Source organism: Podarcis cretensis, assembly GCF_951804945.1.
Source record: "Podarcis cretensis genome assembly, chromosome: 18".
NCBI classification, from domain to species: domain Eukaryota; kingdom Metazoa; phylum Chordata; class Lepidosauria; order Squamata; family Lacertidae; genus Podarcis; species Podarcis cretensis.
Window position 1 is genome coordinate 3,299,457 of NC_137188.1, and position 23,184 is coordinate 3,322,640.

The following is a 23,184-nucleotide window of genomic DNA, read 5'->3' on the forward strand; positions in this document are numbered from 1 at the left end:
TGTGTTTTAATTTTTGCATAGACCGACTGACCTGCAGACCGAGACGGCGGTCGGCGCTGCCTGCACATTCGCAATGAATTCGTCCACAAGGACATTCGACCGAGTTCTGGTGTACGATGCGTTTAGGAACTGGACGGGCAATGCCACAGCGTTGGGGGTGTACACACTGGACAACAGAAGTCTGCTGGTCAGCGGTAAGAGTGCAGTGGGTGCCAGAGATCCTGGACAATGGCAGAAGCTTCCAGGGGAAAGTCAGAAGGGCCTGCAGGATTAGGCCAATGGGTCATCTAGTCTAGCATCATTGCCTCCAAGGCTGGGGTGTATGGGGTGCTAAAGGCACTGGTGTTTGTGTGTTACCTCTGGTGGGGGACATACCATGCTCCTTTTGCAGTTGTTTGCCCACCTTTGGTCCCCACCTGCACCCAAACTCTCACCTGTGGCTCCTGGAAGCTGTCAGCAGGCAACAGCAGCCACAACCCAAGAAGTGCTTCAACTGGCTGGCTAAACCAGACAAGGGGAGCTGATGGGTCCCAGTCCCTCAAGGAGTTAGGGACTTTCCCTGCATGCGGAAACAGACTCCAGCAGACAGGGTGGACGAGAGCAAGCGTGGGTCCAATGGTCAAGAAGGTGGTCTCTGCATGTGCTGTAGAAGGAAGTGAGGAGCAGATGGGACTCATCTCCTATCTAGGATAAGGAAAACTCTGGTCCTCAACCTCTGCTGCCTTGAGGGACCTCTTTGGGAGAAGAAAAGGCTAAGGAGGAAAGCCTACACAAATCTGGAGTGGAGTCCCTAAGGCAGTTGGATGGCTCTTTCCAGCAACTCCTTCAGCCAAACAGGTGCCAGACGTCTTGCTCTGCCTTCTTTGGACCCCATCAGCGAGGCTGAGAGGGGGGTCTTGTCCTCTGGGCAGCCCGTGACCTCCAGACACAACACCCAGAGTTACCCCATTCAGGGGCACAGTTACCCCATTCAGGACCAGGGAGTCCCCCATACCTGTCTGCCCCCAGAAACAATACATTAGATGGGGCCCTTTTGGCTCGATTCTGCTCTTGGGTTCATTTCGTGCTGTTATGTTTATCCTATATTTATTTACAGGTTATCCTTCAACAGTGACCCCAGTGCACCACCAAGGAGGTTAGTGATGCTTCTTTGGTTCAGCATTGATTCAAGGTTGGAGGGGTCCCGGTTTCTGGTGGGTGGGTCTCCTCTTTCAATTCTTCCACCGGCCATCGGATTTACTCAAACGCCCCAGCCTCAGAAGCTGCCCATTTTAATTCTCCACAATGCCATGGGTAAAAGCCTGCCGACATTTAATACTTTTTTTTGTCTTTCCAGGATTACCTTTCTGGGCCATCATCCTGATATGTCTGTCTGCTCTCCTGGGCTTCCTCCTGCTCTTCCTCATCTGCTTCCTGGTATGTTCATCCTCTGCATTCAAGACAGAGGGGAAAGGAAGTTCTTTCCTCTTTTTTTATCTGACACAAGCAATGCACACAGTGCTTACGTCTTTTTGGGGTGGGGGCATGGTCGAGATTTCCCACTTCTGACACCAGTTGCACCCAATGTGGGGGAAATCGCATTTCCCCAGAACCATTTCACGTGGAAGGGGGCTGGAGAATGCTGTGGGTGAACTACTAGCACAAGTATATATATATATATATATTTGCATTGGGAAATGCCCTGGTGTGCTGATGGAGATAGTTTTGGGAGGGGAGGACCCAAATGTCATTTAACTTCAGCCAGGTGTTTAGTTGGAATCTCTTTTCTTGTAACTTGAAGCCATGGGTTCGAGTCCTACCCTCCGGAGCAAGAGAAGACAAGCTTGCTCCATCTTCCATGCGACAGCCCTTGAGATATTTGAAGATGATGCTCATATCTCCTCTCAGTCTCCTCTTCTGCACACTAAACATACCCAACTCCTTTAACCATCCCTCATAAGGCTTGTTTTCCAGATTCTTGATCAGGGGTCATTTAACTGGCCCACGAGCCACCCCCAAACTGAGTCACCCACTCAGCGAGCCCCCGCATGCTGCGCTAAACTGGTGCGGCGTGGGGACTCGCTTCCGTGGCGCCGGAAATCACAGCTGCTCAGGCGCAGATGTTGGAAATTGTGGGCCTGCGTATGTGCAGTCCGGCCCATGGAGGGATCTCCAATGGAGTGAACCAGCCCAGGCAAAGTAAACCTCACCGCCCTCTGCCCTTAATCATCTTGCTTGCCCTCCTCTGCACACCTTCCAGCTTGTCAACATCCTTTTTAAATTGTGGTTACTGTATTCCAGGTGTGGTCTGCCCAAGGCAGAACAGAGTGGGACTATGTCTTCCCTTGATCTGGACGCTAGACTTCTGTGGATAATAATAATAATAATAATAAATTTTATTTATACCCCGCCCTCCCCAGCCAGAGCCAGGCTCAGGGCTAACACCAGTTAAATTACAGTACAGTGGTGCCTCACAAGATGAAAATAATCCGTTCCGCGAGTCTCTTCGTCTAGCGGTTTTTTCGTCTTGCAAAGCATCCCTATTAGCGGCTTAGCAGCTTAGAAAAAGGGGGGGGGGAGGGAAAAAACTTGCAAGACTCGCAAGACGTTTTCGTCTTGTGAAGCAAGCCCATAGGGAAATTTGTCTTGCGAAGCGCCTCTAAAAACGGAAAACCCTTTTGTCTAGCGGGTTTTTCGTCTTGCGAGGCATTCGTCTTGCGGGGCACCACTGTAAAAACGTTTTTTAAAAAAACAATTTTAAATACAGGTTAAAATGCAATTTAAAATGCAGCCTCATTTTAAAAGTAGCCCATAGAGCAAAACCATAAGGGGAGGGAAACGTAAGGGTCAGACTAAGTCCAAACCAAAGGCCAGGCGGAACATCTCCGTCTAGCAGGCCCTGCGGAAAGATGTCAAGTCCCACAGGGCCCTGGTCTCTTGGGACAGAGCGTTCCACCAGGTTGGGGCCAGTACTGAAAAGGCCCTGGTCCTAGTTGAGGCCAATCTAACCTCCTTGAGGCTCGAGACCTCCAAAGTGTTGTCATTTGTGGACCTTAAGGTCCTCCACAGGGCATACCAGGAGAGGCGGTCCCGTATGCAGCCTAGAATAGCATTTGCTTCTTTTGCTGCTGCATCACACGATTGGCTCATGTTCAGCTGGTGGTCCATCTGCTGGTGCAGGACAGGAAAGGGAGCATTGTCCGCACACAGACTTGTATGACAAGTGTTCTTTTTCTCTCCCCTCTGTTCTTTCTGTACCAACCAGGTTGTCTTCTGTCTGCGGAAGAAAGCCGGGAAGTATCAGGTGCAACAGGACATCCTCGGTCTCTACTTCCCACACTTGGACATGAGGAAAGCGCGATGATGTGCAGATCCTTTTGCGGCCTTGACTCTCTGCGCCCCACGAGGTGGGAGTGGGGGGGTCTCCTTTCCCACACTGCTCCCACCGTCCACAGCAAACAACTGTTTTGGCACAGCTGGAACAGACGTCTAGATTAAGAAGTGAATCACAACCAATCAACGCTAGCTTGTCTTGGACCAGAGAGAGAGAGATGGTTCCTGCATTGTGCGGGGTTGGACTAGATGACCCTCGTGGTCCCTTCAGGCCCTATGATTCTGTGACTATTGAGCATGCTCTATGAGATATTTTGGACATTGACCTCAGCGACCCTGAAGACTGCCGGATTCAGAACTGAGTGGGGTGGGGAAGCTCCGTTCCAATTTATTTATTAACGCACGGTGGACTTTGGAATGTAAATTTTAATATATATATATATATATATATATATATATATATATATATATATATATATGTAGCCACAGATTATTTAACTATTTGTAGACAGATTCTGCCTGGGATGCAGATCAGTGTGAAGTCTTTCTCCCCCCTCCCCAGAGATGCTCGAAGGAAGTTCAGACTCTATTGCACTTTAGATTCCCTTAGAATTTTGCTTCTCAGCCTTTATTGGCACACCTTAGACAGTAGAATTGTTTTTTAAAAAACCATCCATAAAACATTCCTAATATTAAACTCATAAAACATAAAAAAAAGACTCAGTAGCCACCATTAAATAAATTAAGCGGTTTTAAATTTGACTTTAAAAATCTCAACTAAATATCCCGAAACAATCTCGGCAGTTTCGGGAATATCATCCCTCAGCAGATATTGTATCTGCTTGCAAAAACGAGTTCTGTTTAGCTCAGGGACTGGGAGATCTCGTTCAGCTCAGGGGCCGGCCCCCCTCTTGGGGGATCTTCCGAGGGCCACATACTGTTGGAGGGCGGAGCCGGGAGCAAAAAGTAGGCAGGCCTATGCTAATTACCTATGTGTGGTAGGCTACACGCCGCCAGAATGAAGACCAGAAGTTTCTATGTCCGGCCACTCCTCTTTCCGTCCTCTGTCCAGGCCAGTAGGAGGCATTATCAAATACACATTTCCTGCCAGGCTAAAGCACTTATGGAAGGTGGGCTGGAAGGTTGGTGAAGGATCTGGCCTGACAAGAAAGCTGTGGCCCCGGAAAGAGCCCTAAGGGTGCGGGACACACGAGCCGGCGGTCTCTTCCCTGTTTTACCTAAAACAAAATAGCAATATTTAGTGATTGTCGGCAGGGATGGTTTTTCTATTTAAAGTAGGGGTGCTCTTTTTGGAGAGGTGATTAAGTTTGCTACACTGGAAGGATAATTCCACACACACACACACCCAAAAAAACCCCAAAACCTGGGGCTGTGGTTTGGGAGAGAACCAGATTCCAAAATAATATATATTCGTATGTCGGCGATTGATATGATGATTGTTCTTTGTTTTCTAAAATAGCTCAATATTTAAAAACGTTCTCAATTTCTTACAAGCCAATCAATAAACAGCAAGCTGAAAAACGAACGTGAGATGGTGTGTGTTTGTGTACAACATATCTGGAATATAAAGCCAACCTGAAAGCAAATGAAACCCAGTGGTAATCATACATCCATTATGCCACAATGCAGCTCATGACGTGAGAGTCGGGTCCTAATAGCATACATTTATTTGCCTTAAGGGTACTGGAAGGGCAGAAGAGGAAGATCCGGTTTCTGAGTTAAGACTCCTTGATCTTTAAATCTCCAAATGACTGCCATATAAAAGAGGCAAAAGTCATCAGTTTATATGATTGTTGTCTTAAGAGGGCAAACCCTCTCTTTTTATGATTATTAAATTGTGAGTAGGGTGTGCGCCAGCCCTGAGTGCTCACTGGAAGGACAGATCCTGAAGCTGAGGCTCCAATACTTTGGCCACCTCATGAGAAGACTCCCTGGAAAAGACCCTGATGTTGGGAAAGATGGAGGGCACAAGGGGAAGGGGACGACAGAGGACGGGATGGTGGGACAGTGTTCTCGAAGCCGCTAACGTGAGTTTGACCAAACTGCGGGAGGCAGTGGAAGACAGGAGGGCCTGGCGTGCTCTGGTCCAGGGGTCACGAAGAGTCGGATACGACTAAATGACTAAACAACCCCTCTTGTGGGTGTCATGTTGGGCTCCTTCTGGGGTTGTTTGCCGACCTGCACTCTGCTCTCACCTGCGGCTCCTAGAAGCTGCCAGCAGGTGACAGCGGCCACAATCCTGGGAACGGTTTCAACTGGCCAGCAAAGCCAGGTGAGGGGAGCTGATGGGTCTCAAACCCACAATGAGTTAGGGGCTTCCCCTGCATGCAAAGACAGGCCCCCAGGGATGGAGTGGATGTGACCAAGAGGGGGTCCAATGGTTTCTGGCCATGCTGTAGAGCAGGAGTCAACAAACTTTCTCAGCAGGGGGTCGGTCCACCCCCCCTCAGGCCAGACTATATTTTGGGGGGGGGGTGAACAAATTCCTATGCCCCACAAATAACCCAGAGATGTATTTTAAATAAAAGGACACATTCTACTCATGAAAAAACACACTGATTCCTGGACCGTCCGTGGGCCAGATTGAGAAGGCAATTAGGCTGGATCCAGCCCCCGGGCATTGGTTTGCCTACCCGTGCTGTAGAGAGAAATGAGGGGCAGATGGGGCTCATCCACCTGGGAAGGGAGCCCATCCATGAGTCAACTGGGTGATGCAGCAGCAAAAAAAGCGAATGCTATTCTAGACTGCATCAACAGAAGTCTAGTGTCCGGGTCAAGGGAAGGAATAGTCCCACTCTATTCTGCCTTAGTCAGACCACACCTGGAGTCCTGTGCCCAGTTCTGGGTGCCACAATTTAAGAAGGATGTTGACAAGCTGGAAGAGGGTTACCAAGGTGATCAATGGTCCGGAAACCAAGCCTGATGAGGAACGGCTGAAGAAGCTGGGTATGTTTAGCCCGGGAAAGAGGAGAATGAGAGAAGGTATGATAGCCACCTTCAAATATCTCAAGGGCTTCCACATGGAGGAGGCAGGAGCTTGTTTTCTCCTGCTCTGGAGGGTAGGACTCGAACCCATGGCTTCAAATTTCAAGAAAGTAGATTCCGACTAAACATCAGGAAGAACTTTCTGACATGAACAGCTGTTATACAGTGGAACGGTCTCCCTTGGGAGGTTGTGGACTCTTCCTTCCTTGGCGGTTTTTAAGCAAACGTTGGGTGTCCATCTGTCAGGGATGCTTTAGCTGAGATTCCGGCATTGCAGGGGGTTGGACTAGATGACCCTCAGGAACCCGACTCTGACTGGGAGACCAGGGAGAAGAGTCGGTGGAAGAAGATTGGAAGAAATTTAAAGATTATTTACAGAAACACTGTAAAATTAATGAATGTTAAAATGATGTTGGAATGAAATGAAGCGGTTTTAGTAATAAGGTTAAATAGGAATATGTAAAAATAGATTGATATTAGATGAAAATATAAAGTTATAATATGTGAAGATAAAGAACGAAGATAAAACAAAGAGGGTAAGGATTTGCTGAATTAACTATTTGAATTGGAATACAAAAAAGGGAGGTGTGAGGAAGTCATGAAAATAAGTAAATGAATTGTAAGATATAGAAAGAGGGATTTATTTTTTAACTGTTTTTATTTTTTCTGTAATTTGTATTTCTTGTTTTTTCTTTTTATTATTTTTGTAACCTTTTTCTTATTGAAACTTTAATAAATATTATTTTTAAAAAATAAAAAATAGATGACCCTCAGGATCCCTTCCAACTATACAATTGTATCATTGTATGCTTTTGAATCCCAGCTGCTGCAAGGCGCAGGAGGGGAGTGTGACTCTTGTGATCAAATCTTGCTTGTGGGTTGGCCGCCGAGAGAAAGGGATACTGAACTTGATGAGCCTATGTCCTGATCCGGCAAGCTGTTCTTACGCTTTCTGCCTCTCAGAATGCAAATACCGTTCATTCTTCCGCTCTCCCAGTCACCTCTCCTGCCCTTGGGGAGGGCGGCTATGTTGAGAAAGGATGTCTTTCTATGCTTTTGATCCTTACGTATTCTACGAAAGAGGGAGCAGAGTAAATTGGACCGTGGCTCAACTGAAAGTGAATTTATCGTGAATGGATGCCCTGGGATGCCGTGCAAAAGATCCAGGGCAAATTGGGAGGGACTAGTTGTGTGAGCAAAAATAAATGGTGTGTCACGCAGGAGTGGTGAATCCGTTCCAGATCATAAGTTCTCCGTAAGTTGACTATTATTGTTACTATCTTAATTACTATCACTCTGACAACATGTTATAGATCAGCCTTGCCCAACCAGCTCCCCTCCAGATAATAATAAATAATAATAAATTTTATTTATACCCCGCCCTCCCTGGCCGCTCAGGGCGGCTAACACCAGTAAAATTACAGTAAAAACATAATGGGGGGGGGGCATTTTAAAATACAGGTTAAAATGCAATTTAAAATGCAGCCTCATTTTAAAAGTAGCCCATAGATCAAAACCATAAGGGAAGAGAAACATAAGGGTCAGACTGAGTCCAAACCAAAGGCCAGGCGGAACAGCTTTGTCTTGCAGGCCCTGCGGAAAGATGTCAAGTCCCTCAGGGCCCTAGTCTCTTGTGACAGAGCGTTCCACCAAGTCGGGGCCAGTACTGAAAAGGCCCTGGCCCTAGTTGAGACCAAACTAACCACCTTGTGACTTGGGACCTCCAAAATGTTGTCATTTGTGGACCTTAAGGTCCTCCGCAGGGCGTACCAGGAGATACTGATGGACTCCAACTCCCATCATCCCTGGGAGTTGGAGTCTAACCACACCAGGAGGGTCATCAATGTTCCCTGTCCCTAATGTAGGAATTGTAGACTCGCAGACTTGCAGAATTGAAAGGGAACCCTAAAGGTCATCCAGTCCAACCCCTTGCAATGTAGGAAACTCAACCCCTGCTTAAAAACCTCCAAGGAAGGGGGGTCCATCACCTCTCTTGAGAGTCCGTTCTACTGTTGAAAGGCTTTAACTGGCAGAATGTTCTTCCTGATGTTTAGTCGGAATCTCTTTTCTTGTAACTTGAAGCCATGGGTTCGAGTCCTCCCCTCCGGAGCAGGAGAAAACAAGCTTGTTCCATCTTCCATGTGACAGCCCTTGAGATATCTGAAGATGGCTCTCCTATCTCCTCTCAGTCTCCTCTTTTCCAGGCTAAACATACCCAGCATGCTCTCCAACATTCCTCCAGTGAAAATAGGGAATACAGACGTTCACCAATCATTGAATCACAGAATTGTTGAGTTGGAAGGGGACCCCTCAAGGTCATCTAGCTCAACCCCCAGCAATGCTGGACTGACAGCTGAATCATCCCTGACAAACAGCCACCCAACCTCTGTTTAAAAACCTGCAGTGAAGGAGTCCACCACCATTTTTTTTGACACTATAGATGATAATTGCATCTAAGCCATATCATGCGCTGGATCGCTCAGTTGGTTGGACCATGGTGCTCATAACGCCAAGGTTGCAGGTTCGATCCCCGTATGGGAATTGTAGTCCCAAAACAGCTGGAGACCCAACTTTGGGAAACCCTGATCCAGATTAACAGTTTTTCATTTTGGTGGGATTGCGATTAATTGATTCACTCCTGCCACCTGCTGGCAAACTTAAGACATTGTTGCCTTAACTATGTTCAGCACGTTAGAACTATAGGAAACTGCCTTGTACCCTCTGAGGCTAATGGTCTGTCTAGTTTAATATTGTCTACACTGACTGGCAGTGTCTCTCAGGTTTCCCAGCCTTACCAAGCTGCAGATGGATTGTTGGGGCAATGAAAAAATGGGTATAAAAAAGTCAAATTCCTGGATGCCAAGATCCAGATTTGTGGCAGGCACTTTGAAGAAGCATTTTCCTTTACTGGTCCCGAATTTCCCAAAATCTGCCTTCATTGGATAATTTAAAAAGTACGGTAACTTTTCCCAGCTGCATTCCTATCAGCTAGTGCTCAGAGATAGACCACCTCTGAAACTGCAGGTAGCAGCCATTGCTGGCCCTCTGTGAATTTGTCCAAAGAACATCAGCAGTTCCCTGTTGGACTGGGTCAAGGAGGCACCCATTAGGATATGCAGAAAGTTGCAGGTTTGATCCTGGGGAGAGAGGAGTCCCATTGAATCCTGAAGTGCTGCTGTTAGTCAGCGTACATAATGCCTGCGTACAAAGACTTGTGGGTCTTTGACTCACTCTGTATCCATGAAGGAGAACATAAGAATGTTAATATACAGTGGTACCTCGGATTAAGAACTTAATTTGTTCCAGAGGTCCGTTCTTAACCTGAAACTGTTCTTAACCTGAAGCACCACTTTAGCTAATGGGGCCTGCCGCTGCACCGCAGCCGTGCAATTTCTGTTCTCATCCTGAAGCAAAGTTCTTAACCCAAGGTTCTGTTCTCATCCTGAAGCAAAGTTCTTAACCCAAGGTACAAAGTTATTAACCGAAGGTAATATTTTATGAGGAATGGCTAAGGGAGCTGGGCATGTTTAGCCTGGAGAAGAGGAGGTTAAGGGGTGATATAATAGCCATGTTCAAATATATAAAAGGATGTCACATAGAGGAGGGAGAAAGGTTGTTTTCTGCTGCTCCAGAGAAGCGGACACGGAGCAATGGCTCCAAACTACAAGAAAGAAAATTCCACCTAAACATTCGGAAGAACTTCCTGACAGTAAGAGCTGTTTGACAGTGGAATTTGCTGCCAAGGAGTGTGGTGGAGTCTCCTTCTTTGGAGGTCTTTAAGCAGAGGCTTGACAACCATATGTCAGGAGTGCTCTGATGGTGTTTCCTGCTTGGCAGGGGCTTGGACTCGATGGCCCTTGTGGTCTCTTCCAACTCTATGATTCTATGATTCTATGATTCTATGATTCTATGATTCTGGGTTAGCGGAGTCTGTAAGGTGAAGCGTCTGTAACCTGAAGCATATTTAACCTGAAGTACCACTGTAATAATGATCTTCTGGATCAGGCCAAAGGCCCATTGAATCCAGCACTCTGTTCTCTGGGCAACTTCCAACACATATAAAAACACAATAAAACACCGAACATTAAAAACTTCCCAATACAGGGCTGCCTTCAGATGCCTTCTAAAAGTCAGTTGTTTGTTTCCTTGACATCTGATGGGAGGGTATGTTCCACAGGGTGGGTGCCAGCACTGAGAAGGCCCTCTGTCTGGTTCCCTGTAACCTCACTTCTCGCAGCGAGGGAACCACCAGAAGACCCTCGGAGGAGGACCTCAGGGTCCAGGCTTAGTGATGGGGGTGGAGACGCCCCTTTGGGTATACTGTGGTACCTCGGGTTACAGACACTTCAGGTTACAGACGCTTCAGGTTACAGACTCTGCTAACCCAGAAATAGTGCCTTGGATTAAGAACTTTGCTTCAGGATGAGGACAGAAATTGCGCAGTGGTGGCGCGGCGGCAGCGGGAGGCCCCATTAGCTAAAGTGGTGCTTCAGGTTAAGAACAGTTTCAGGTTAAGTACGGACCTCCGGAACGAATTAAGTTCTTAACCCGAGGTACCACTGTACTGGGCTAAGGCTGTTTAGGCTTTAAAAATCAGCACCAACACTTTGAATGATGCTTGGAAAGGTACTGGGAGCCAGTGTAGATCCTTTAGGACCAGTGTTATATGGTCCCGGTGGCCGCTCCCAGTCACCAGTCTGGCAGTCACATTCTGGATTGGTTGTGGTTTCTGAGTCACCTTCAAAGGTAGCCCCATGGAGAGCACATTGTAGTAGTTCAAGCAGGAGATAACCAGAGCATGGACCGCTCTGGCAAGACAGGGAGGGAGGGTCTCAGCCGCTGTACTAGATGGAGCTGGTAGGCAACCGCCCTGGACACAGAACTGACCTGTGCCTCCATATAGCTGTGAGTCCAAAATGACTCTCAGGCTGTGCACCTTGTCTTTCAGGGGCACAGTTGCCCCATTCAGGACCAGGGAGCCCCCCACCTGCCTGCCCCCCTGTCTTGTAGGGATTCAATCCGTTGATCGCCATCCAGACCCCAACTGCCTCCAGACACCTACAATGGATGTTCTCTGCCTTCACTGGTTCTGATTTAAAAGAGAGGCAGAGCTGGGTATCATCCGCATACTGGTAAACACCCAGCCCAAACCCCCTGATGATCTCTCCCAGAGGTTTCAAATAGATGTTGAAAAGCAGGACGGAACCCTGAGGCACCCCACAAGTGAGGGCCCAGGGGTCTGAACACTCACCCCCAAACACCACTTTCTGGACATGGCCCAGGAGGAAGGAGCAGAACCACTGCAGAACAGGACCCCTAGCTCCCAGCCCTCCTAGACAGTCCAGGAGGATACTGCGGTCGACAGCCGCTGGGAGATCTGGTTAGAACCAAATACCCCAAAGGAAAGCCTGTAAACAGAACCATGAGTGTAACAGCACACTGTGATTCCCAGCAGCTGCAACTCCCAAGGTGTTTCCTGCCCCCAGCTGTGGATGGAGGAACCATCACTTATCTGTGTTTCCAGATACAAGATGTGAAGCCCTGAGGCGCCACTCACTCAGGAGAGAACATGCCCAGCTGACTTGTGGTGTTCCATGTTCATGGAATCATAGAATCACAGAGTTGCAAGGGACCCAAAGGTCATCTAGCACTGAAGATTCCAGGGTTCCAGGCCTGCCACCCATTGTCTCTCGCGGAACAATTCAGAGCCTCCTGACGACCAGCGGTGGGATGGACTGAACGCCCAGGTTTCGCGCTTTGAGCGATGGTCGGAGGGAGGCAATCGCAGCTGGCCGAAGCCACGTGGCCTGTCCCAAGCCACGTCACCCACGGAGCTGGTGTGGTGTCATAGTTCCCTTTGTGACAGAGTGAGGCAGAATTCTGCAGGGCACTCTGGTGTTGTTGTTCAGTGGCTGACCTTGAAGAAGGGGGTATCTCAAGGGCCCGTTCAAGATGTCATTCAGGAGTACCCGGAGAACCAGCCCCGGCCCTTCACGGACAAGGAGCCCAGCATCCTCACGATCGAAGAGCCCCGGGTCGAGGCCGGTCAGCCCAGGACGTGCTGGAACAAGGAACGCATCCCCGGGATACACACTGGACCGCTCGTCCAGATCGCGGGCATCCTCGAAAGAAGCTCCTCGGTCAAAGACTCCGGAAAGAGGGCGCTCAGTTGTGAAGACAGGAGCAGTAATCATCGATACAGGTACGGGGACGTGTAAAGCGGGGTTCGCAGGTCAACAGACTCCTCAGGCAGTCATTGGAACGTTGGTTGGACACCCCACCGAGAAGTCCATGAGGACCAGGAGAGACAGGCCAGATACCTTTGTTGGGGAGCGGGCGCGGTTAGAGCCGGACGTCGATATCATTTTGCCCGTCCGGCACGGCATCATCATCGACTGGGACGCGGCGGAAGTTCTGTGGAGGCACCTGTTCTACCACGACCTTAAGGTTGCTCCGGAAGACCACGCCCTCTTGATGTCCGACCCTCCGCTCTGCCCCACGACGAACAGGGAGAAGTTGGTGGAGGTGGTCTTTGAGTCGCTCAACTCGCCCGGGATGTACGTGGCGTACCAGTCGGTGTTGTCGGTGTACGCCCACGGCAAGATTAGCGGTTTGGTAGTGGACACGGGACATGCCACAACCCACACTGTCCCTGTCCACCAAGGGTACAATCTGCCGCACGCCACTGAGAGGATGGACATCGCGGGCGCCAACATGACATCTTTCCTGATGGACCTTCTCAGGAACATGGGACATTACTTTGACGAGAGGATGTTGGATGTCATTGACGACATGAAGCAAAAATGCTGCTATGTGGCCTTTGATTTTGAGACCGAGTGGAACCGTCCGAAGAGGGAGTACATGGCAGACTACCAGCTGCCCGATGGCCAGATCATCAGCCTGGGCAAAGAGAGATTCCAGTGTCCAGAGATGTTGTTCAACCCTCCGCAGATGCCCGGACTGAACCTTTTGGGGCTTCATGGTATGGCGCTGAGAAGCGTCCGGAAGGTCCCAGAAGAATCCCGGAAGGAAATGTATGAGAACATCATGCTCTGTGGTGGCTCGTCCCTCTTTGAGGGGTTCGAGAAGAGGTTCTTGCACGACCTCATGGTGGCTGTGCCCACCAACACGAAAGTGAAGGTTACGGCCATACCTCTGAGGAAGTACTCTGTTTGGACTGGGGGGTCCATCCTGGCTTCCCTGAAGAACTTTCAGCCATGCTGGATCCGGAAGGAGCAATATCACGAACACGGCCCCTACATCGTCCACCGGAAGTGCTACTGAGACGGGCCAGGCGAGAATCCCCCGGGGGGAGTTTGGGGCTGGGGTGCCAGGGGACCAAAAATAAATCAGTTTGCATAAGAATGACAAGGAGGCTCGCAGTTATTGGCTGGAGGGGATGAGATCAGCGTCGGAGGCAGTGCTGGGGTCAGGGAGACAACAAGGAAAGCAGCTGTTAAGAATGAACTTTATGGGCTCCCCGCACAATTTATCTCCAAAAGGGCTTTTGCTCACCCCTGGGAAGGAGGCGGCAACCCCCGAAGCCTCCTTGAGGCCGTTACAACCGTAACCGTCTTTGCTGCAGGCAAGGAAAAGCAGCAAAGACCTCTTTTCCTCTTCTTTTTAATAGATGGATTTCACAGAGTGAGAAAAAGAAAGGAAAAAGTGAGTGAAATGGGGGGGGGCACACTGTTACATTAACATGCATCAATATACAGATGTGTATATTCTTATTATCCTAATACACATATAATTGCCAATAATCTCATATACTCTGTGTGAACCCATTCCCAATATAATTGCATTTATCCAAAGGATGTATGTGTCCATAAGCTGTCTGTTCACAGACCCTCCAAGTCTCCCTGTTTTCCAGGGACAACCCCAGATTTACAAAAGCCATCCCAGTTTCTTATTTGATCCCGTAATGTCCCACTTTTCCTTAGGACGCCCATATTTTCATTGGAGAAATGTTGGAGGGGATGGAGTTCTCCAAGCCCCGAGCCATCTGAAGGCAGCCCTGTACAGGGAAGTTTTTCAATGCTACATGTTTTTTTCTGTTTGTGCCCCAGATGGACAGGATATAAATAGAATAATAATAATAATAATAATAATAGTAGTAGTAGTAGTAGTAGTAGTAGTAGAATAGGACGTCCCTATTTTGGTTGGAGGGTATGAAAAAGATGAAAATAAGGGTATGAAATAAGTTGCCAATGTTGTCGTGCTGTCAAACCACTGATTAAGAGGAACTGTATCTCTATTCTTCCAATTCACTGTCCTGTTGTCCATTTCCATACATTGGGTATATAGTTCAAGAGCATCTTCACCTCTGAAAATCTTGAGCTTTTCCGTAGTGCATTGCTTATATAGTCCAGGCCTTTCTCCCAAAACCTAATCAGTGTGTGAAATAGCAGAAGCCTATGTTTCAAAGAAGCCATTGTCCGTATTACATCTCCAGCAGAGAGATACATTAGATGGTCCTTTCTTATGCAAACACCAGGGAGTCCAATAGATTCTAGATAATATTTTATTTTGTATAAGTCTTAGTTTAAGATCCATTGGTATGGCTGATACCGAAGCCAAGTCGTTTTCACACTGTCTTTGGCCTCTTAACTTGCAGCCAAATTGCTCGTGCTAGGCTCCATGCTGCGGTTGTAACCACCACGGCCTGTGGTCAATTCTGCTTGCAACATTTTGCAAAGCCTCTTTGTGGTCGGTTCCCTTTATCAATACATCTCCTGCCTCCCCCCCCCAGCAAAAGCCCCTCCCTCCCAGCAACAGGAAAGAAGAAACATAATGTCACCATTAAATAAAAATAATTTTTTATTGCTTTTTGAGCAGGTGCATAGAGACACAATCAAGTATTGATTTGCCCGTTTTTGGTTTTGTGGTGCCAAGTGCTCCTGAGCATGGGCAGAGTGATTTCCTCTCCTCCTCCTTTGAGTAGAACTCTCCCTTTCCCCCAAAATTGTAAGCATGCAAGGGCAGAGAGCCTTCCTTCTGTAAAGGGTTGCGTGGGATGCGATTTTAAAGGTTGCTCATAGTGCCTCTGAGCATTTGCAGAGTGCCTTCTCTAATGAGAAGCAGCAGGTGGGTTTTAATGCATCCCTTAACAGTGGAAGATTCAAGGAAGGAGCACATTTAGTTCCCTGTTGTGGACTCTCCTTCTGTGCAGGCTTTTAAGCAGAGGTTGGACGGCCCTCTGTCCTGAATGCTTTAGCTGAGATTCCTGCCTTGCAGGGGGTTGGACTAGATGACCCTTGGTGTCCCTTCCCACTCCACAATTCTACACTTATTCTATGATAACAAAAAACCCAAACAAACCAATAACTCCCCCCCCCCAAAAAAACACACACCCCACATTTAAAAGGCCATGGGTTGTTTAATCAGCCAAAGGCCTAGTTCAAGAGAAACACTTTTTGTCTGGATACATAACGAAGGTGCCAGGCAATCCTCCCTAGGGAGAGCATCCCACAAACAGGGAGCCACTGAAGAAAAGGCCCCGTTCTCGTGTGGCCTCCCTCTGGAGCTCTTGTGGAAGAGGCACACGAAGAAGGGCCTCAGATATTGACCGTGGGGTCTGGGTATGTTCCTGTGGTGGTCCTTGAGTTATTATATTTTGCGTTCCTATTCAGCCCTTCTTCCAAGGGGCTCAGGGCAGCATACAATAGTCGTTCCTTCTGCCCACCATTTTATCCTCACAACAGCCCTGCAACGTAGGCTCGGCGGAGAGTTTGTGTCTGGCCTAAGGTCACACAGAGAGCTTCAGGGCTGCTGGCAATTTCTTAGTCCTGTCATTGAAGTTCTGCCACCACGTTTGAGCTAGTGCAAGTATACAAAATTAATTCTACCTCCAACCTCCTTCCCCCTCTTCTTCTCTACCTCCCCCCCCCCAGGCAACCCCCCTCCTCCTTAACAATCACCCGGCTTTATGGAGTCAGGGAGAATATTGCGGGAAAGGACCACAACTGCATGTATGTTTCGTCCTTCCCTTCCCCACAATAACACAACATTCCTGCTTCTGATCTTAATCTCGTTTTGCTGTGGACTCAGAAAGGTTGCAAACCATCGTCCTGATCCAAATATCTGCATCCGAAAGTTGGTTCCTATGCCATAAGTCCCATATCATCCTTCCTCTCCAAGGACTGACCCTCGTCCTTTTCCGTACAGTGTCTGTGGTTGCTCCCATTTCCCCAGGAGTTCAAATAACTTGCCTTAATCCGAAGTTTATGGGGCAAGACAGAGTGGCGTTTGTTCGCCTGCAGCGTTTCGGAAGCATCCGGCAACCTGCAAGGGGGTGAGTTGGTCCCACCCAAAACCCTTGGCGGGGTTTGGGGTCGGCCATGCCTCCCTCCTTCGCCAGCGGTCAGTGACACAACTGGGAATGGGGGTTCTCCAGACCCCGGGAAACAATGGCCGTAACTGTGGACGAGGTGGTAGTCGAGGAACTTTGGGGAGAAGGCTGATCTGCAAAAAGTGGGTTCCTCGTGACCTCCTTTTGGCAGAGAACCCAAGCCTGGAGGAGAACTTGGGAGGTTTCCAGAGAGGTAGATAAAATCAACTGGTTCTTGAGTTGCTTGGGGGTCATGACGAGCCCTAAAGGAGCCCCCGTCTAGTCTGGGAAGGAGAGGGAAGACTTGGGGGTCTGGGGTTTGCTGGGCACAGTGGGCCTCCAAATCGGCGAGGCTGAACCGGGCCCTCAGCTCTAGGACCTCCCAGCGGAGGCGCAGGTTCTCCTCTTGGAGCGTGGCCACTTGGCTCTCGATGGCGAAATCGTTGAAGCGCTTCCTTTCCCGGGACCGCCTGGCCGCCTCGTTGTTCTTCTTCCTCTTCTCCCAGTAGGTGGTGTCCTTTTTGTCGTCGGGGGTGAACTCCCGCTTCCTCCGTGGAGCCCCCTTGGGGGGAGGGCCTGTTGTGGGGTGAACGGCGAGGGGGCTGAAGACCCCACAGGGACCCTGGAAACCCACCCCAGTCCGCTCACTGCCTTCTATGAAAGAAAGAAAAATGGGTTCAATAGGGGTGAGAAATCTCGCTTCGTCAAAGCCATCAGGGATGCTTGGCCTGAGATTCCTGCCTGGCTGGGGGTTGGACTAGATGACACACGGGGTCCCTTCCAACTCTACATAGCATTGCTGAATATGCGCACAAAGGCAGAAGAGAGTTTTTTTGCTTAGCTCCATGGTAGAAGGTTCTAGGTCCTGGGAGACATAGGTGCCAATTCTATGGGGCTGAGGACACCTCAGCCACCGCCCCTCAAGTATTTGGGGATGAAACTGAGCCCCCCCCCAATCCTGAGGGGCCAGGCCCCGCTGGTTTTCCCCACGGTGGCGGCAGGCCTTGCTGAGCCTCACAGCCTTCTGACATGTATGACGTCTCCCATGTGTGTCACACGTGTGACATCACACCCACAATGTCGGGCGGAACTCTGCGCCCCTGCTGGGAAATCTGAGGAAGACCCCTGTTTGAGACCCCAGGAAATCTGCTGCCAGTCAGGGTCAACAACACTAAGCTAGAATAAGGCAGCTTCCCCTTTAATTTCAACCTCCCCCCCTGCCCCAAGATTCATGAGGACTAGAATCTCTGCAAAAAGTCCCAGGTTTGAGTCTGCGTTTCTGCCGGTAGAGCTGGAAATCCCCCTTGCCTGAAATTTTGGTGCGCTGCTGCCAGTCAGTGTAGACAATACTGGCCCAGGGAGTAAAAGGTTCCCATTTAAATCGACTTTTTAAATTCAGGACCATGAGGACTAGGATGTTACGTTATCTTTATGGGAGGGGCAATAGCTCAGGGCTGGAGCGTGCAAATGGCCCCCCGCTTCCATCCCTGATGGCAGCTCCAGTTGATGCCCTGACACCCTGTAGAGCTGCTGCCAGCCAGTGTCAGCAACACTAGATGCACCACTGGTTTGATGATGCAAGGCAGCTTTAGTTGTCCTTGTTCAAACAAGCCCTCCATTCCAAATCACATCTGGAGAGCCATGTTCCCCCCATCCCTGGTTCACTGCCCCCTTAGTCCATCTGTCCTGGTTGCTTTAGCCGAGCTTCCTGCCTTGCAGGGGCTTGGACTAGATGACTCGTGGGGTCCCTTCCAACTCTACAATTCTATAATTCCATGATAATTGGGAGGGGATCATGGCCAGCTGCTGCCTCACAGCCTCTTGCCAGGCGTTATATTTCAGGGCCACAGTCCCCTTGCCCTCGTTTCAGGTCTGCGGTTCCTTACTAGGCTTCTCTGCTGCCTCGTCGTGTCGCTGGCGCTGAAGGGGGCGCGGACTCAGCGGAGGCGCAGGGGGTGGCCCCTCCTCCATCAAGGAACAAATCAGCATTTTGCCACCAGCTTCTCTCAAGCTCATTCGCCCCCAGGAGGTTTCCTCTTCAGCTCCTTGGGCACCACCTGAAAGTGTGAAATCATAAACTCTTGAAAAAAACTGCCATTTGGGTGGGTTGCGGAGGGATGAGTCATCCAATGAAATGTGGAGGTTCTTAAGGCAGGGATCATGGCCTCCAAGTGCCCCTATTTTCCAGGGAATTATGAAAGCCATCCCGGCTTCTCATTTGATCGGAGAATGTCCCAATTCCCCCCTTTAAAAAGGTAAAGATAAATGACCCCTGACAGGTAAGTCCAGTCGCAAACGACTCTGGGGTTGCGGCGCTCATCTCGCTTTACTGGCCGAGGGAGCTGGCGTTTGTCCACAGAGAGTTTTTCCGGGTCATGTGGCCAGCAGGACTAAGCCCCTTCTGGCGAACCAGAGCAGCGCACAGAAATGCTGTTTACCTTTTATCTACTTGCACTTTGACTTGCTTTCGAACTGCTAGGTTGGCAGGAGCTGGGACCAAGCAACGAGAGCTCACGCTGTTGTGGGGATTCGAACTGCCGACCTTCTTGATTGGCAAGCCCTCGGCTCAGTGGTTTAGACCACAATGCCACCTGCATCCCATATTCCCCCCTTTAGGTGTCTGCTAAAGGTTATATCATCATTTATCTCCTTGGCTTGGGGATCACATAGCTCCACACCCTCCAATATTTCTCCAATGAAAATAGGGATGGCTGGTCGCCGAAGAATTGATGCTTTTGAATTATGGTGCTGAAGGAGACTCTTGAGAGTCCCATGGACTGCAAGAAGATCAAACCTCTCCATTCTCAAGGAAATCAGCCCTGAGTGCTCACTGGAAGGACAGATTGTGAAGCTGAGGCTCCAAGACTTTGGCCACCTCATGAGAAGAGAAGACTCCCTGGAAAAGACCCTGATGCTGGGAAAGATGGAGGGCGCAAGGAGAAGGGGACGACAGAGGACGAGATGGTGGGACAGTGTTCTTGAAGCTACCAGCATGAGTTTGACCAAACTGTGGGAGGCAGTGGAAGACAGGAGTGCCTGGCATGCTCTGGTCCAGGGGGTCACGAAGAGTTGGACATGACTAAACGACTAAACAACAACAAGGAAAAACTGGACATTCCGGGATCAAAGAACTGGGGCGGCTTCTGTAAATCCAGAAGTGTCCCTGGGAAACAGGGTCTGCCACTGAGCTTCACAGTCATATGGGTCTGCCCCTCCTACTCCATCACTCTAACCACTGCACCACACTCTCCTGGCCTTGTGAGTTCAGGCTCTCGACCTGCAGTTCTGGACAGCGTGTGTCTTGGCCTGGGATCCCAGGTTTCCGTCTCCAAGCCTAGAAGTCTGGTTTTCCGGCCCTGACCACATTGTGATCAGGAGCGAGGATGGTGTGAGGAACACCTCTGGTTTCCGGTGGGCTGCGAAAGACGGATGCCACTGCTGTGCCGTGACAAGGCTTCCTCTGGCGCAAGCAGCAAGCGCACGGCTGCAAGCCACAAACCTCTGCTATTATTAACAGACTGACTTGACAACAGGTACGTCCTTTGTTTTGACAGCCACACAAGCCAAACTGTTTCACACCTTACAACCAGAATCTCATGCTGCACACTCTGCTTCGTGACTCCAATTTGGTGGCCGGGGCGACCCGGTCAGATGGGCGGGGTACAAATAATAAAATTATTTTTAAATATATATATATATATTATTGAATCTGTCGAATTCACAACTTCTGAAACCTGCGAACAACTAGCCAAGCTGTTGGTGGAAGAAGATTGGAAAAAATTCAGAGTTTATCTTAAAAAATATTGCAAAATTAAGGATTGTTAGAAAGATGTTGGGAAAAGAAAATTATGTGGTTTTAGTAGAAATGACATAAAGGATTAAGTAAAAATGAGTTGGTGAAAGAGAGAATGTAAAATTATGGTATATTAAGACAAATTATTAAGATAAGAATAAGGTTGGAAGGATTTGCTGAAATAACAAATTGAATTAGAATACAAAAATGGGAGGTGTGAGGAGGTCAAGGAAATAAGTGAATGTAAGCAAGTGATGTACAGGTTTGACTTGTTTTTATGGTTTTTGATGATGTTTTTTTTAAATATATGTATTGTTTTTTCTTTTTTTCATTGATTGTTATTATTTTCTTTTTTCTTTCTGTAATCTTTAAAACCTTAATAAAAAAATTAATTAAAAACATCTAGCCAAGCTGAATGCTGGGCGATTCATGGACAGAAAGAATAATAGAATCAAAGAATTGTAGAGTTGGAAGGGACATCCAGGGGTCATCCAGTCTAGCCCCCTGCAATGCAGGTGTTTCAGCTATAGCATCCCCCAGACTCATTTTTGAGAGAACATGCTTTGGATCCAGCAGCACAAAAGTCTTGTGATGTGAAATGTGTCACGTGGAAAGGCTGACAATGTAAAACAGAAAATTTAAGCCATTTGTGCTACATCTGGATGATAATGTGGACTAGATCGAGAGAGAAATAAAATATATGCTCATTCCTTCTTTCACACACTTTCTCTTTCCCTGAGATGTTAAGTTCTGCACTTAAGCAGGAAGAACCAGGTGCAGAGATATAGGATGGGGGACAGCTGGCTTACTAGTAGTACCTGTGAAAAGGTACCTGTGGTCTTGGGATCTTAGTGGACCACAAACTGAACATGAGTCCACAGGGTGATTCAGCAGCATAAAAGGCTAATGCTATTCTAGGCTGCACCAATAGCAGTTGACTGTTCTGATCAACGGAAGTAATAAAAAGGTAAAGGGACCCCTGACCATTAGATCCAGTCGTGGCCGACTCTGGGGTTGCAGCGCTCATCTCGCTTTACTGGCTGAGGGAGCCGGCGTACAGCTTCCGGGTCATGTGGCCAGCAGGACTAAGCCGCTTCTGGCGAACCAGAGCAGCACACGGAAACGCCATTTACCTTCCCGCCGAAGTGGTACCTATTTATCTACTTGCACTTTGATGTGCTTTCGAACTGCTAGGTTGGCAGGAGCAGGGACTGAGCAACGGGAGCTCACCCCGTCATTGCAGGGATTCAAACTGCCGACCTTCTAATCGGCAAGCCCAAGGCTCTGTGGTTTAACCCACAGTGCCACCTGCATCCCTCATAAGGGAAGTAATAGTACCACTCTATTCTGCCTTGCTCAGACCACTTTCTGTCAGAGTTGGGAGGGTGGCCACCACCCTCCGGTGTCACAGTCCTGTGGCAAGAAGGCCGGTGGGTCTCCTCCACCGGGGGGGGGGGCGGTTATTCATAAAGCCCTGCTAAGCGTGCCTCATCTGCTAAGCTCAACAACTTTGAGGGTGTCAGGAATGTTGCTTTTTGAAATATGGCAAGCCTAACTGTGTTCAGTTCTAGGCATCACAATTTAAGAAGGATGTTGATAAGCTGGAACATGTGCAGACGAGGACAACCAATATGACCAAGGGTCTGGAAACCAAGCCCTATGAGGAACGGTCATAGAATCATAGAATCGTAGAGTTGGAAGAGACCACCAGGGCCATCGAGTCCAACCCCCTGCCAAGCAGGAAACACCATCAGAGCACTCCTGACATATGGTTGTCAAGCCTCTGCTTAAAGACCTCCAAAGAAGGAGACTCCACCACACTCCTGGGCAGCAAATTCCACTGTTGAACAGCTCTTACTGTCAGGAAGTTCTTCCTAATGTTTAGGTGGAATCTTCTTTCTTGTAGTTTGGAACCATTGCTCCGTGTCCGCTTCTCTGGAGCAGCAGAAAACAACCTTTCTCCCTCCTCTATGTGACATCCTTTTATATATTTGAACATGGCTATGTACATCTTTCTATGTACATCATTTGTGGTCACCTGGGGGAGAAATCTGGGCGGGACTTGGGGGCCGATTTGCCCTGTTCCCCCAAACACGTCAGCTGCTGGGAAGGAACGATGCCTGGAACAAAACCCACGAAAGGCGAATGGCAGTTACCTAGAAGAGGTGCCTTATCGCCACGAACTAATTGACCTTTCTCCATGGAAACGTCAATCTCACTATTGCCAGAGCAAACCACAGATTGTTTTGTCAATCTCTTACTGATACCTAAGTTCCGGTAACTGGCGTGGGAGAAGAGGAAATCGTTGGGGGTTATGAAATGAGGCTGGTGCTTGGAAGATCTAACAGGTCGATAAATTCCACTTTATCAAAGAACAAGGACACACAGAGAGAGTGCATGGCAGCGAAACATTCAGCTAACTTGCAACCCACGATGGCGGGTTAAATATCTGCAGATTAGTTAGGTTGTTGCCCACTAAATTGCACATTAGGGATCATTAGCAAATAAAACTGCTGGCATAATAACCCAGGCTGAGACCACAGTTGAAATATTGTGTGCAAAACGGCTGCAAGTATGATGTTTGCCCAGAGATGGAAAGATGACAAGATGCCTACAAAGGCAGACTGGCAGATGAAACTACTAGATTACGCAGAGATGGCAAGATTGACCGGGAAACTTAGAAATCTGGAGGACCGAAACTTCAGCAGAGATTGGGATAAATATAGATTGTACTTGCAAAAAC

General features: G+C 48.7%; 2 protein-coding genes across 2 annotated transcripts in view; both read left to right on the plus strand.

Moving 5' to 3' along the window:
• MUC16 (mucin 16, cell surface associated) overlaps positions 1-3,867 on the plus strand; it is a 54,082-nt gene extending 50,215 nt beyond the window's left edge. Inside the window, exons 72-75 of the mRNA XM_079961127.1 lie at positions 22-194; positions 1,097-1,135; positions 1,337-1,416; positions 3,245-3,867. Coding sequence (XP_079817253.1) covers positions 22-194; positions 1,097-1,135; positions 1,337-1,416; positions 3,245-3,343 — 391 coding nt within the window. The 3' untranslated portion in view covers positions 3,344-3,867. The remainder of the gene's footprint in view (positions 1-21; positions 195-1,096; positions 1,136-1,336; positions 1,417-3,244) is intronic.
• An 8,127-nt stretch (positions 3,868-11,994) lies between these two features.
• ACTL9 (actin like 9) lies at positions 11,995-13,689 on the plus strand. Its single transcript, XM_079960781.1, has one exon. It carries the CDS (start codon positions 12,271-12,273, stop codon positions 13,600-13,602), a length of 1,332 nt encoding a protein of 443 aa, XP_079816907.1. The 5' UTR covers positions 11,995-12,270; the 3' UTR covers positions 13,603-13,689.
• Positions 13,690-23,184: the final 9,495 nt, after the last annotated feature.